At 37.4% G+C, this 16,541-nt stretch overlaps 1 protein-coding gene across 4 annotated transcripts in view; it reads left to right on the top strand.

Moving 5' to 3' along the window:
* Nucleotides 1–16,541, top strand: part of COL24A1 (collagen type XXIV alpha 1 chain) — a 392,145-nt gene that overhangs the window by 75,439 nt on the left and 300,165 nt on the right. For all 4 annotated transcript variants that reach the window (XM_069596518.1, XM_069596489.1, XM_069596509.1 and 1 more), the window contains exon 9: nucleotides 15,157–15,201. In XM_069596518.1, coding sequence (XP_069452619.1) covers nucleotides 15,157–15,201 — 45 coding nt within the window. The remainder of the gene's footprint in view (nucleotides 1–15,156; nucleotides 15,202–16,541) is intronic.

Below are 16,541 nucleotides of genomic sequence, written 5' to 3'. Positions count from 1 at the left end.
TCAGCTTGTCTTTTTCCCAAACACTTAGTTCTTGATTTTCTGCAGGGGATAAAGAAGATACAAAATTTCTGTCTAAGGTAGTAGAGGCCCCAGAATATTGGAGAACAGTATTTGAGTTGATGTAAATGTCTGTTGTTCAGTCGCCAAGTTGTGTCCAACTTTTTGTGGCCCCATGGACTACAGCACGTCAGGTTTCCCTGTCCCTCAGCATCCCCCAGAGTTTGCCCGAGTTCATGTCCATTGAGTCGGTGATGCCATCCAACCATCTCATCCTCTGGTGTCCACTTCTACTTTCAGTCTTGCCCAGCATCAGGGGTTTTTCCAATGAGTCAGCTGTTTGCAGCAGTTGGCCAAAGTATTAGAGCTTCAGCATCCGTCCTTCCAAAGAGCATTCAGGGTTGATTTCCTTTAAGATTGGTCAGTTTGATCTCCTTGCTTTCCAAGGGACTCTCGAGTCTTCTCCAGCACCAGTTCAAAAGCATCAATTCTTCAGCGCTCAGCTTTTTTTTTATAGTCCAACTCTTCCATACATGACTACTGGAAAGACCATAGCCTTGACTATATAGTAAAGTGATGTCTTTGCTTTTTAACACACTATCTAGGTTTGTCATAACTTTCCTGCCAAGAAGCAATTATCTTCTAATTTCATGGCTGCAGTCACCATCTGCAGTGATTTTAGAGCCCAAGAAGAGGAAATCTGTTGCTGCTTCCACCTTTTCCCCCTCTTTTTGCCATGAAGTGATGGGACTGGATGCCGTGATCTTAGTTTTTTAATACTGAGTTTTAAACTGGCTTTTTAACTCTTCTCCTTCACCCTCATCAAGAGGCTCTTTATTTCCTCTTTGCTTTCTCCCATTAGATTGGTATAATCTGTAGATTTCTAAATACATTTAGTATGTATTTATGTATTTAGACACCTATCATCATGTAGATCTCTAAATGTATTTAATAATGAACTGTGTTGGTGTCTTAGTGTATCATATCCTTTTCCTCCTGGGAGATTTGGATTGAAGATGGTATTCTAGGTCTGGTTAATTTGTTTAGATCCCCTCTTCCATTTTCTAGGTTTCATCAACCTTGGGCAGGTTACTTAACCTTTCTAGGCCTTAGTTGCCTTATCTGTAAAATGTGAAGATAATACTACCTACTTCATAGGGAGTTGTTGGGAATATGAAATGGGATAATACAGTGTCAGAAAAACAGCAAGCTGTTAATATATCTTAACCATAAGCCGTTTTTCTGGATTTGGAAGGCATCCTGACCCCATTTGCTTCCCTCCTAAACCCTCCTAATTGCAAATTGATTAAAAGCATTTTGATTTCTTAGAGTATCTTTCCTTCCATGATCATACCACACCATTATTCTTATGGCTTTTAGACTAGTCTTCATCCTAGATAGTTCTTGGAATCTGACAAGTAGTTTGAGGTTATTGGTTGCTTCCATGAAACTGCAGAGTGATCATTTCTACTAAAATTGATCTTATTATACAGTTGTGAGTCTGTTTGATTAACACTACTTAGTATGCCTTTGACTGCTAAGTAGACCCCTGAGGAAACTGTACTGATGCATAACATCAAAGAAAATCTTATGGAAATTACCGTACTAATTTTACTTACTGTTAAATATACAGTTATTGCATCCTGACAATGACATTGTATATGAGACAAAGTAAACTAATTGTTATTTTCCAAGGTTAATAATGCCTGTGGTTCATGAAATTAGCATTCCAGAAAGTGAAAAACTATTGATAAAGGGTAAGTAGTTACTATGTAGAGGAGTGTATAAAGAAATACTATATAGAGAAATTTTTAAAAGACTGATTTTAACTATTAGAGCAGATTATCACTTTTAGCTCTGAAGTTTTACTTAAAGCAGAAGATACTATCTTCCAAAGACTTATGCACATATTATGAGTCTTGGCTCATCAGTATTTTAAAATATTAAGAATATGTAACTTTTGGTCTGTATAAGTCTAGTAAAGTGAGATAGTGTGAAGTTAAATTGGATCATGGATTATGTATCTTTCACAGACTTCTTTTCTCTTATACAGTTTGTTCAAACTTTAAAAATCTAGCTTGTAATGTTAATTAATAGAAATAGACACTGTAGAAGTTTAGTATCTTGCTATATTATCAGTTACTAAATTTTCTCTAGAGAAGGTTTAGTTGAAAATATTTAGAAACCAAATTACTTTGTGATAAATGAAGCATCCATAGTTCACTATGTTTTGACAGTAGTTCTAAACAGTGTTGAAATACTTGAGATGATTTTGTAGTTTTTCTGAGAATGCATCCCCTCTCTTCAGAGTATGTCTAATAATGGAAACTGTATACAGACTTTTAAAAAAACAAGTATGCCAGGAAAGGGACATAAGTACTCAATCTAAACCTAAACTAATTCTCCACATAGCAGGCTTGGAACAAGTTTCCATCACACTTTCTATGTGCATACCTTACTTTAATATGAATGTGTGGTAGAAATACTTTCACAGTGAGCTTGGTAGACTGTTCTTGCGGTTTGTATGAAGTAGGAAAGGACCAGACTGAATATTGGGTAGAACATTTGGGTAGGTTATGAGCTGCTTTATGGGATTTACTAATTTGAGTTCATTTTTTTAACGACCTAAGTCATTCTCAGAATTACTTCCTGCAAATAGGATCCATGCTAGGAGAACCTAGAATAACAGTTCATATTTGTTATAACCCAGAATTCCTATTCCTTCATCCTTTCAGTTCTACTGCTAAGATGCCACAATAATTCTTAAGGCCAAGACAGGAACTCAAGTTATTCATTCTGTGTAAATTTAACCTAAGCCTAGAGAGGAGAAGGAAATGGCACCCCACTCCAGTGTTCTCGCCTGGAGAATCCCAGGGACAGCGGAGCCTGGTGGACTGCTGTCTATGGGGTCACACAGAGCCAGACACGACTGAAGTGACTTAGCAGCAGCAGCAGCAGAGAGGTTAAGAGAATTAATTGCTCAGGGTGACTCAGAATGATAGCAGGATTGAGAGATAAAACTTACTAATACTGAATTCATTGTGCTTTTAACAGTCTATGCTTATTATGAAAGATGAATAAAGTACTTGGGTTTTGATTAGTATGAAGTTTATTACATATTTTATCAAACTATTTTTGAATTATAATTATTATTGTAAATATTAATAGCTCCTTTATTATGTGCAGTGTAGACTTATCTGCTGAATCTTCTCTTTATCTTAAAAACAACACACACTGAGACAGATACTATGTTCAGTATTCATAAGTAAGTTAGTTGAGTTATAAATGGTTAAGTCATTTATTCAAGGCCATATGACTGCTAATTGACAGGACTCAAATCCAAGTCATGACTGTTCTCTTAATAACTTCAAATACTATTTCCCCATTAATATTATTCATTATACCAATATTTGTTATATGTGTGTTTCACTACTTTTGTCTCAAGCAAAGTAAAATTTTGTTTTTCCTGAAAGCCAAGGGAACAAATGTATTTTTTGGTAACAAATAATAATGAGTTAATTATTCCTTTTCTCTAGAAGTATCTGAAAATATTTCAATCCTTCAAGTAATCTTTGAAGTACCTGTAAGAAAATTGTGTGTAGAAATATACACAGCTCATGAAAATTTGAGATAGAAGATTAGCGTAAGATGTTCTGAAAACTAGAAATAATATTGAGACAGAAATAAACAAAGCAAGTAAATCAGCAGCAATTTTTCTTCACTCTACTGTAGATTTTTTGGGTTGTTTTCTGCCTTTTCTGCTTTTATCTCTCACCCCTTGACCTTTTATAAACCAGTGTTATACCATGTTTAACAAGCAGTGTGTTTCCCCAGATTGACTAGTTATATTGCCTCAATTTAGCCACCTTAATATAACTTTTATTTTCCTAGGAACTGAAGTATGTTTTCACTTCCCGCTAAATGTCTAGGCTTGTGCCAAAAAGCAGATAAGTTACATCGAGAGTGCATGGTGGGTTGGATGGAAGGCAAGAGTCATAAATCAGAGCTTAGACTCCAGATGAATTTTTAAATTGGATTTTAATATAGCTGATCAGTTGCTACATTAATAGTGGAAGTCTGCTATTTAAAATTGTAAGAACATTACCAGTGATTTCAATTGAAGTCATTTTTCTAGAATCAGGAGGATAAGTCAGATGGGAGCAGTTAAGCACATCTTAACATGAAGGTATAACTCAGAACAATTATGAAATATGAGGCACACATTTTAAAACAGATTGTTAGGAATAATGTATGGCAGTATTTTTCTGCATGTCCAAAAATTCTACTACTATGTTTGTAGTAATAATTATAAATCAATGTGCATTCTTAGGAATTAGTTAAGTTACAAAAGATCTTTCCATTGCATCTCTCCCTTTCCAAGTTGGAAAGGCTGAAAGAGCTGAAAATATCAAGTAGACTGCATTATGATTTATCAATCACTCAAAACCTATACAGCTTTTCACAATTATTCAAAGCAAGGACAGTACTAAGGAGGTACAACAATACTGAATTTTGATGAGAACAGCAATACTGAATTTTGATGAGAACAACAATAAAAAGAAAATCCATGCCTGGAGAGAGAAGTAAGGAGAATTCTTATGTTCCATAGCTTATAGATCATCTCATCTGCCCAGTATTCCTGTACAGATCTGCAGAGTCACATTTTCACTTTGTGTAGCTTAGCACCGAGAGTCTAATATAAAAGCTGCTGCCTAGGGGCTGTGCTGTCACCACTTTGGGCATCTCCTCTGCGCTGTGTCTTCCCACTAATGGTAGGGGAAGCTGAGAACAAGGCGACACATACTGAACTCCCCCGCAGGCAAGCCCTTGCCTACCAAGTGGTGTAATTTGTGGCACTTCAGAAATGTTCCTTTGCCCAAAGTTATTTCCTTCTTGTGATTGACATTCTAACATTTGTGATAAATTCATTTGGCTCTAAGTATTTCAGTTTCCAGAAAGTTTAAAGAAAAAATATTCTGTCTTCAAAAAACAACTGTTGTCAGTCATATAGCAGCATTCTAAGAGTTAGTTTGTCCTACTCTTTTTCTCCATGAGAACTAGTTGAGAAGGACTACAGCTAGACTTGAAGGGGGCTGAAGTAAAAACTGAGTATTAATGAATGGAGGTTGTTGTTGATGTTTAGTCACTAAGTCACGTCTGACTATTTGTGATCCCATGGACTGCAACCTGTCAGGCTCCTCTGTCTATAGCATTCTCCAGGCAAGAATACTGGAGTGGGTTGCCATTTCCTTCTCCAGGGGATCTTCCTGACCCAGGGATTGAACCTGAGTCTCCTACATTGCAGGCGGATTCTTTACCACTGCGGCATTGTAGGTCAATATTGTGAGGAGTTTGGGACAGAGGTGGGCAGGAGTCTATTGTGGGCATGAGGGAAGTATGTTTGAAGGAGAGGAGATAGGCAGATTAGAGAGGTTTGCACAGTCTTCTTCTTATGATTTGTCTCAATCTCCCCAGTTACCTGGTATCATTTTTCTATATAATTTTTTGCTTATTCTCAAAACTTCAGGAACATTATTGCCTTACCTCAAGTAGTATTAGGTTGGTGAAAAGGTAGTTGCAGTTTCAGATCGTGAATTTTATATCATTATAACGAGGCTCAAACACATCTTTATTAATCAAAATAAGAACCATTACCATCAACACATTTTTGCCAAAGAGAAATAAGTTTGTTTATTCCTGCAGTATAAAAATCTGTCCTTCGAGATTTGACAAATTCTTGGAAAGCATTTGCTGCTTCCTGCTTTCCACGGAAGCCTTTTTCCTGCAAAAAGTAGTTGAGATTCTTGAAGAAGTGGTAGTCAGTTGGCAAGAAGTTGGGTGAATATGGTGGATGAGGCAAAACTTTATAGCCCAATTTATTCAACTTTGAAGCGCTGGCTGTGCGACATGCAGTGGGGTATTTTCTGGAGGAGAATTGGGCCCTTTCTCTTGACCAATGCTGGCTGCAGGTGTTGCAACTTTTGGTGCATCTCATCAATTTGCTTACCCTACTTCTCAGATAACATGGCTTCACTGGGATTCAGAAAGCTGTAGTGGGTCAGACCAGCAGCAGACCACCAGTAACGAGGACCCTTTTGGAGGGCAAGTTTAGCTTTCGGAAGTGATTCCGAACTTCTTCTCAATCCAGCCACTGAGCTGGTTGTCTGTCACTGGTTGTCATATAAGAGCCACTTTTCATTGCATGTCACAGTCTGATCAAGAAAAATGGTTTGTTATTGCATAGAAGAAAAGATGACGCTTCAAAACGATGGTTTTTTTTGACTTGCAGTCAGCTCATGAGGCACCCATTTAGCTAGCTTTTTCAGCTTTCCAATTTGCTTCAAATGCCAAAATTTGGTAGAATGGTCAGCATTGAGGTCTTTGGCAACGTCTCATGTAGTTGTAAGAGGATCAGTTTTGATGATCCTCTCAGTTGGTCATTGTCAGTTTACGATGCTGACCACCACACTCCTCATCTTCAAGGCTCTCCTCTCCTTTGCAAAACTCCTTGAGCCACTGCACTGTACTGCAAGTTAGCAGTTCCTGGGTCAAATGCATTGCTGATGTTGTGAGCTGTCTCTGCTGCTTTAGGACCCAGTTTGAATTCAAATAAGAAAATCACTTGAATTTGCTTTTTGTCTAACATTATTTCCCTAGTCTAAAATAAATGTATAAAAAAGCAAGTAATAAGTCATTAGTAAAAAAAAGCAAGAAATGCACATTAAAATGACATATAACATAATCACATTTAAGAATGTATTCCAATCATATCAAACTGCAAACTTCAACAATGCAAAACTGCAATTACTTTTGTACCAACCTAATACATGGTAGTTGATTTTTTAAAAATCTTGTTCTGATTTCTTGCTTAAGGCTTCTTTTTCAATCAGCTATGGCTGGTTTATCACTATTTCTCATTTTTGCCATAGGTTTCCCTGATTATTTTGGCCAAACATGGCTATAAACCGTATTCCTCTTGGCATTGCTGACATGAGTCCTGTAGAGTGTGATAAATGATTAGATACTTGGACCTAGTCTGTAGAGGAATGCTATTATATTGTAGAAAATGAAATTTTAATAATGGCCTTCAGATAACAGTGCATTAGGAAATAAAAGGAAATTTATGTGTGATTTAGGGGTCCCTAAGTGCAAGGACTGTGTTTTATTCACTGTGGTATTTCAGCCCAGTGAATGCCACTTAGAAGCCATGCTATTAGTGAATGAATGAATGCTGCTTGTAAGTTTTTTATTGGAGCATAGTTGCTTTACAGTGTTGCATTGTTTGCTGCTGTACAGCAAAGTGAATCAGCCATATATGTATGTGTGTGTGTCTGTGTGTGTGTGTCTATGTGTGTGTTTTATATATCCCCTCAGCAGAGCGCTGAGTTTCCTGTGCTATTCTGTGGGTTCTCATTCGTTTTCTGTTTTGTACACAGCAGTGTGTATGTGTCAGTCCCAATCTCCCAATTCCCCCTCCCTTTCTCCACTTAGTGTCCACGTTTGCTCTCTACAACTGTTTCTCTATTACTGCTTTGAAAATACGTTCATCTGCACCGTTTTTCTAGATTCCATATGTGTATGTTAATGTATGATATTTGTTTTTCTGATTTTCCTGTGTGAAAGTCTCTGGGTCTGCCCACGTCTCTGCAAATATCACAATTTCATTCTTTTTATGGCCGAGTCATATTCCATTGTATGTATGTGCCATGTCTTCTTTATTCATTCATTTGCCGACGCTGTTTATAAGTTTAAGTGAATCTTCCCTTTTACCTAGTCCTTGTGTTTATCTTCTTCTTGAAAGAGTGCTTCTCAAGTCAGTAACCCTTCTTACCTGTCTTATTTTCCCCTCAGTCCTCCAAACACCCTCCATTCCATTTAGGTAGAGTGAGTGGAACTAGTTAACCTGCTACTAATATCTCAGTGATGTTGCCTTTCACACGATCATGTATAAGGATAGCCCACTTTTGCCTCAGCTTGCAGAGACTAGACAGAAGCAAAAGATAGATACAAGGAAGTTGCTTCAGACAAAAGGGTGGTTTTGAGATAAAGTTTGTCACTAGAATTCTGCAGTTGTTTTAATCACATCATTTTATCCTACAGTTCATTCAGGAAACCAGTATTTGGTAAACAAGATATAGTTCCTGTGTTCAAGTAGTTTACTGTTTAAAAAAGTAAGTAGATACTAAAGTAAATCACAAAAGTGAATTAGTCTATAACAAGTGCAGTGATGAAGATGTGAAAAAGTTTTTGTAGCAGTGATTGAAGCTTACCTAAACTTCTTAAGATTGTAGGTGGGGAAAGTGTTTAGAGAATACTCTGATGTTGCTCAGAGGCAGCATCTGAGCTGCATCTTGAGAATGAACAGAAGTTATCATGATGATACCGTAGTTAGTAGACATGTATGCTGTCTACACACAGGTGATGACATAAACCAAGGCTTGGAGGCAAGAAGCAGGTCCTTGTTTGGAGATTATAAAGCGTTAGTCAGGGTGTGTCTGGAAATAAGGTGCATTCGGGGGTCAAATCATGAAGGAGCTTGGATACCATGGTAGAGCGTTTATCATATGGTAGAGAGCTACTGAAGGGTTTTAAGAAGAGGAATGCCAGAGGCAAATCATTGAGTCACCAGAATTTCTTTGGTGTTTTTGTGGATTCTAGAGAGGAATGTTCCTACTTTTCTAAAACCTAACGTTTAGGTAAGGAGGCTCAAGATAGGAAAACAGAGTTGATAGTGCAGAAGTTGTCTTATACCATAGGGGGTACTTTCTCATATGTAGGAAAAATCATTATTTTAGTGAATATAAGTCCTTCCTATTTAGTGGAGGAAAAAAACTTAAAAAACCAGTCATATAAAAAGTTGACAACATGGAGATAATATCATTGAGACTCTTTCTCAATACATATATACAAGCATTCCTCACTTTGTGTGGGTCCAGTATACACAGCTTTCACTTGCCGTGGTTTAATTAACACCAGTCTCCAACAACATGGTTCAGATTTCACTTACCACAATATATTAACTGTGATTAGCTGCATAAAGTATAAACTTTGCTACTGGCTTTTCAGCTTACAAGTCTCTGCATAAATAGGAGATATGCATCAAGATCAGTGACCAGTCACATCACTTCACTCAGAATCTGCTGGTGATTGTACCGGGCGCATCTGTTAGTTACTACATAGACAGCAGAGTGTCGCTATGTTGCTTCCTTCCCTCTGTGATGAACTCATGTGACATTTTACACAGATGGATAAAAAAAAAAAGCCTGGTAAAGAAGATGACAGTACAGAGAAATAAAGAAATAGTGATAACAGAAATTGAAATTAGAGTTGAATATAGATGGAATTATAGAAGAAATAGCTGATCCTGGAACACTGTTGCCACTTGAGTTAACTAGATATGCAGAGAGAAGAACCTAGTAAAGGTGAATTTTTGACATAAGAGGAAAGGGTTGTGATGAATAGGACAGAGATGTCCCAGAGGAGCTTACAACAGCAAAAAAAAGAAAGAAAAATCTTTTATAAGAAGAACTCTTGGACCTATTTCATGACACTGAAAGCGCAAAGGGTGAAATGTTGGAAGCTAACCTATACTTAGAAAGAGATGTGACAGTTTGCCAAACCACAGGATAAATGTCTGCTCAGTATGGTTCTTTACACAAGAAAAGCACACTATTCAAACTACTCTTCATAAGTTTTTGCTAAGAAATGAAACTTTAATTTTCACTGTTTCCAATGTTTTAAATTAGACTGTACTAAATTAATCTTAGTTGAACATTTTTTTCATTTCCCTATACAAGTGTAACTGACAGATTTTTAACATTGACAAAAATTTTCAAAGATCACAGACGTTTTCCCATTATTAATATTTCTTGCATGGTTTCAGCCTATATGCTCAGTTTTATGGATATCTAGTACCATGCAAAGGAAGGATGGTTCTGTATGTAAATGGTTCCACTATTTTCCTTATGGATAAATATTTTATTTATTTGTCCAAAATTTAGTTACTTGGGGAAGTTCAGGTATACACTTGAAGTTTGTTTCCTTTCCATCCCTTAATATTTCTAATTTTGAGTCAGTTGTATCTTTCTTTTTTGTCCTGTGTGGTCATATATTGATAACCTATTTGTTAGGATTCAAATTAGTGTTAACAGAAGTATTAAAATTAAAATCTCTATATTAAAATTAGATTCTAAGCCCCACTTATTGGAGTTTTTAGCAAGGCAACTTTCCGTCACAACAAAAATAAAGACAACCCTATAACTCTTTACATTGAGTTTTTAAACTGTTTTAAAACAATTTGTAAATTTTTCTATTGGTACTTAAGAAATGCTTTCATTTCAGTTTCAGTATATTCATCAGAGAAAAATCATATGTTGTTAGTTACTGGACCTTTTTTGTTCTTCCTGTGTGGTTATAGGAAGAACAGTGACTCAAATAATACTCTCAAAAGACTACGATATAAACAAATTTTAAAAAATAAACTTTCAGGGTCTTAGATTGGAGCTATGCCAAAACTTGAATTTAGGTATTTTTTCCCAGGAACATTATTTCCTTTATTGTTTAAAAAAATGTTACTGATTAGTATTTAGAAAACAAATGAGGCCTGTAGTCACAAATTAAGGAATAGGGAGACTTTTATACAATAATGGTGCAAACTCCAGTATATTACAGTGGAATAATATTACATTGAAAAATAGCAAAAAAGATACTTTCTCCCGCTTAGAACCTTTCATTTCAATATTAAGAGAATTGAAATATCATATTAAATAATACTTAGAATCTATTTTCCCCCAAATAACTTAAATTCCTCTTCGTCTTTACATCAATTCATTTATTCATCCAGATCTTTCCATCAATTAATTGACAAGCACTTACTATGTTCTAGACATTGAGCATACTGTATTAAACTAGTTCAAGAACTTAGGTTTAAACTCTGTAAGGGGCTCATATGCCATCTCTAACTCCACCCTCAAATCTAATTTATAAGCATGTCTCACCTAGACGGTCATAATAGTCTCCTACCTGATCCAGTCTCTTTCCCTTCCACTCATCCCAGAGTCCCCATCTTTGTTTCAGATCATATGCCCATGGGAACCTGAATCTGGTTTTCCTCTGATACATGTATCAGTGTTACTTAAATTCTTCCTATGCCTCAAAGCCTGAATTGCCTCTTACAAACGCCTTTGTTTTTCATTCAATGCAGGGTGAAAAGGAAAAAGTGAATTTCTTAACAGATTCTAGTAATTGCAGAATCCTAGCAGGTTAAAGGAAATCTAGCAATAGTTGAATTCAGTGCCGTCATTTTACAGATGAAGACTTTGAAACTCATGATGTAACTAGGTCGTGGCATAACTGGGTCTAGGGTTCCATGTGCTTGGTCTTTTCATTATTAGTAGCAAATCAAACCAAACCAAACCAAAGCATTTTGTGCTTTGCTTAGGCTCTTTTGATTGCAAAGAATGGAGACATAGGCTATCTCAAGGAAGAGAGAATTATTTCAGTCCTCTCTATAGCATTAAGGGAAACCGGAGACCCATGGAATCTAAACATATGTATTGTAATATGACTTGGTCTCATGGAGACAGGTACTGATTCAAGGCAGCTCTGAGTATCTTAGTAGCATTAGTTTGTAGCTCTTTTGCTATACTTTTCTGTTAGTACTTCTGCTCCTCTCCTCTCTCTGCATCTGCCTTTTTGTGTTACCTGGTTTTCCCTCTGACAACTTTCTTTCTCAATATAGTTTCTTTTCACAATAATTTTTTTAAGTTGTACTTTGGCTTTCTTCTCTTTCTCTTCTCTTTCCTTTGTCAGTCTTTCTAGCTTTAGCTAAGTACCTAAATTAGTCTTTCCTTCCTTCTATTCCCTCCTTCCTTCCTGTTGAACTTACTTTTAATAAGATTTTAATTGGCCCAGCTTGACCCTGCTTATGAGAAAGTCTCCATTCCAAGTGTCTTTATAGTGTACTGGCCAGACTTCATATTGGCTTCCCTTCGATTGTGCCATCACCTGTGGCTGAGGTGGAGTAGGAGTGAGCTCATGAAGAAAAGATCATGACTGTTTGGGGATGCCCTCTTATTAAAGGCTGTTGATGACGAAGAATCTCTTAGGAGGGAATTGTAGGTTTAGAGGATATTATGGTCAATGTGTCTAGTTCACTGTTATAATCTGCTTCAGGGAAAGTAAGCTAACAAATTAGCACCAGTCTTTCACCAGGGCTGAGGAGGAAGAAACAGATATTGGCCAAAGAAAGGGAAGCATATAGTTAGACTCAGCAGTGCACAGAAATAAAAACAAGGAAGTAAATATTTAATACAGGTTTTTTGTTTGTTTGTTTGTTTGTTTTTAAAGAAAAGGAGGTAGGCCCATGGTAGAGAATTTCTCTATCTATATGCCTCTCACCCCGGCTCCCCATTTGTCATCTTCCTGACAGTCTCCTAGGAACTACATCCTTCTAGAGCTGCTGCCTCATCTGGGGGAGTTGCAGCCACTATTTTAGTGCTGAGGACATTTCTTATTTCCCAATATTAAAAAAGTGAAAAGGCTGGGTTTGTAGATATTTTTTATCTGTAGAATCTTTAACATTTGGACAGCTGAAAACAATGTCCCTGTTTTGTCATTAGGCTGGTATTTTGCTGTCTTAAAAAACTATAAACTCAGAGTGAAACTGTGGGTGTATTAGAGGCCCTTGGTAAATGTGTAACTTTAATAATTCCTTTTGCTGATTTGATGCTAAAGCTGAAACTCCAGTACTTTGGCCACCTCATGCGAAGAGTTGACTCATTGGAAAAGACTCTGATGCTGGGAGGGATTGGGGGCAGGAGGAGAAGGGGACGACAGAGGATGAGATGGCTGGATGACATCACTGACTCGATGGATGTGAGTCTGAGTGAACTCTGGGAGTTGGTGATGGACAGGTAGGCCTGGCGTGCTGCAATTCATGGGGTCGCAAAGAGTCGGACACAACTGAGCGACTGAACGGAACTGAACTTTGTTGATTTGTCTCGGTTATCTACAGTTGAACATTTGATGAGAATGAGACTATCCTACATTTGAGTTTAAAACAAATATAGGCTTATAAAGTAAATAGAAGGGCAGGTTACTAAGCTCATGATGAATCTGTCAAACCAATATGATTCCACCTTACTACCTACATGACTTTGGTCATATCATTTAATTTCTCAGAGAATTTTCTCATCTGTAAAATTGGAGAAGGAAATGGCAATCCACTCCAGTTCTTGCCTGGAGTATCCCATGGACAGAGGAGTCTGGCAGTTTACAGTCCATGGGGTCGCAAAGAGTTGGACTAAAAAACCTCTTGAGGAAAGTGAAAGTGGAGAGTGAAAAAGCTGGCCTAAAGCTCAACATTCAGAAAACGAAGATCATGGCATCTGGTCCCATCACTTCATGGGAAATAGATGGGGGAACGGTAGAAACAGTGTCAGATTTTATTTTTGGGGGCTCCAAAATCACTGCAGATGGTGATTGCAGCCATGAAATTAAAAGACACTTACTCCTTGGAAGAAAAGTTATGGCCAACCCAGATAGCATATTCAAAAGCAGAGACATTACTTTGCTGACTAAGGTCCCTCTAGTCAAGGCTATGGTTTTTCCTGTGGTCATGTATGGATGTGAGAGTTGGACTGTGAAGAAGGCTGAGCCCCGAAGAATTGATGGTTTTGAACTGTGGTGTTGGAGAAGACTCTTGAGAGTCCCTTGGACTTCAAGGAGATCCAACCAATCCATTCTGAAGGAAACCAGCCCTGGGATTTCTTTGGAAGGAATGATGCTAAAGCTGAAACTCCAGTACTTTGGCCACCTCATGCAAAGAGTTGAGTCATTGGAAAAGACTCTGATGCTGGGAGGGATTGGGGGCAGGAGGAGAAGGGGACGACAGAGGATGAGATGGCTGGATGGCTAAACTGAACTGAGCTGAAGCATCTTGGCATGACATAAATGCGGAAGATACCTGCTTCATAGGATTGCCATAGAATTAGCCACTTCCTTGTTTTTATTAGTTTTATTAGTTCAGTGAAGTTTGTTTGTGCTTTCCTTCCTTCTCCTCCTCTTTTTTCCCATATTCTTTGTCGTGGCCACTTCTCTGATTTTTAACAGTCTAATCAGGAAAGAACAGAGCTCCCAGAGGACAGGCCATTTCCTCTGCACTCTGGTTTTTTCTGTTACTTCTGTTACTCCCTTGTTACTTGTATGCTTACATTTACAGATAACACAAAAATTTTGCCTCCAACTTGCTTTCTTACATTTTCTGATCTTCACTCTGGTTCCCAAGAGTCTCTCTACTTAAACGTTTACTTATGTTTTAAGTTTATCATCTCAGAAACTGCTTAAATCATTTCCTTATTTTTCAAAGAGGCACTTCTTCTAATTTTCCCATTGTCTAACCAGCATATAATTTCCTTCTCTAATTCATGAATTCATGTTCAGAAATCCTCAGTGATTAATCCTGAATGACTTTCTTCCCTCTGTCAGTCTATATCCTGAAACCCCAAAAACATCAGTTTGCTGTACGTTAATTTGAAGTTTCAGATATTTGTAAACTGATTTATTTCAGATTTTTGAAGTTTGCTTAGCATTCAGAGATTCTTTTAAAAAGGAATTTTCTTTTGTTCTTTTATATACAGCAAAATCGAGTAAATAGCAGGTTGATTTACTGACTGTTAAGTTGAGCTGTATAAATATGCTGATTCTTTGTTCCTGTCTTTTTTTTTTTACCTTCCTTCCTTTTGCTCATAGAATATCTTTCTAGAGCATAAAGGTTGTTATCTCTTTTATATCTTTGAATGTTGATGATAGAGATTAAAATTTGACTTTGGTTCTTATTTGGAAAATCTTTTTTGTTACTAATGTCTTTTTCTTATAAACGATGCTGTTTTTTTATTCAATACTATGTAACCATTTTAGTTGCCAACAACAAATCATTCAAATAGCACTCAAAATTGATTAAGAATTATTAATAAGAATTTATTATTTAATAAAATTAAATTTTTATTAAAAGGATAATGTTTGATAAGAAATAGATTAGTAATAATTACGTTTGTGTTAATGAGAAAACCGGAAGTTGGGGTGAATGACAACTGTGGCTAGTTATTGGACTCACATGGGTTTACTTTTCACAGCGTGTCTTCACCTTTACCATTGCAGGGTCTCAAGGGGCATCCAGGACTCCCAGGACTCCAAGGGGAACAAGTAAGTATTCTTCCTCTGTCAGACTTGAATCTTCTCCAGTGAAAAAAATACACAGTGGGAAACTCCATTGAGAGATTATTTTTCCACACAACTCTTTCAGTTTTTCTTAATGCTTTTAAGGAAATGCTTTTTTTAATGCTTATTTTTTTCTTAATGCTTTCAATTTTCTTAATGTCTTTTTCCTGTCAATTTTTCTTAATTCTTTGACTCTTTTTAGTACAGGAAAAACTTCTGATTTATTAGCTACTAAATTGTGTTGGTTTTTTCGTATCTTAGACTTACTTTCAACTATCTGCCTAACGTGCTCCAGAACAGCTGTTTTAAACGTTTGTTATTCATAAACTCTTGTGAGACTCTTATAAATGTTGTGAACCCTGTCCCCGGATTATCCATGCATATGCACACGTGCACACACACACACTCTCTGATTTTCTTGTATGTTTCAGGGGCTTGCCTGTTCTCCAAAGTCTATTCACAGCTGTTAGTTCCCTAGCGTTGTGTGAAGGAATGCAAAGAAGTTTGATAACAATCCAAATTCGAATGGCAGTATGCTATTTTTTGTTCATTCTATATATACACACATATGTAAACGTCAAAATAGTTTGGGAACTGTTTAGTTTTTGATCATGTTATTTCTTCTTTCTCCCACCAGAAAATAATATATCATATGTCACAGGAAAAAATAAAGTCAAATCTCTTCTTTTCAATACAATGTGTACTAGGCCAGAATGAATAAATCAGTGGACGTGAGTCTGAGTGAACTCCGGGAGCTGGTGATGGACAGGGAGGCCGCGTGCTGCGATTCGTGGGGTCACAAAGAGTCGGACACGACTGAGCGACTGAACTGAACTGAACTGAACTGACTGAAGGTGGCAAATCATTACTGGAGGTTTAGCAAAGAGCCTCAGGAAGTCCTAAGAGGAGCTCCAAAAAGAAAAGTGGTGGATTATCCCCAAGGGAAAGACAAATAAATAAATAAAGCTTTGTTCATTCATGTTAGAGGAACAGTAAGCTCTATTAGGGAGAAGGCGATGGCACCCCACTCCAGTACTCTTGCCTGGAAGATCCCATGGACGGAGGAGCCTGGTAGGCTGCTGTCCGTGGGGTCGCGAAGAGTCAGACACGACTGAGCGACTTCCCTTTCACTTTTCACGTTCATGCATTAGAGAAGGAAATGGCAACCCACTCCAGTGTTCTTGCCTGGAGAATCCCAGGGACGGGGGAGCCTGGTGGGCTGCCGTCTATGGGGTCACACAGAGTTGGGCACAACTGAAGTGACTTAGCAGCAGCAGCAAGCTCTATTAGGCTTCCCTAGTGGTTCAGATGGTAAAGCGTCTGCC

This window comes from Ovis canadensis, chromosome 1, assembly GCF_042477335.2.
Source record: "Ovis canadensis isolate MfBH-ARS-UI-01 breed Bighorn chromosome 1, ARS-UI_OviCan_v2, whole genome shotgun sequence".
Lineage (NCBI taxonomy): Eukaryota > Metazoa > Chordata > Mammalia > Artiodactyla > Bovidae > Ovis > Ovis canadensis.
This window is presented reverse-complemented; position numbering and strand designations above follow the sequence as displayed.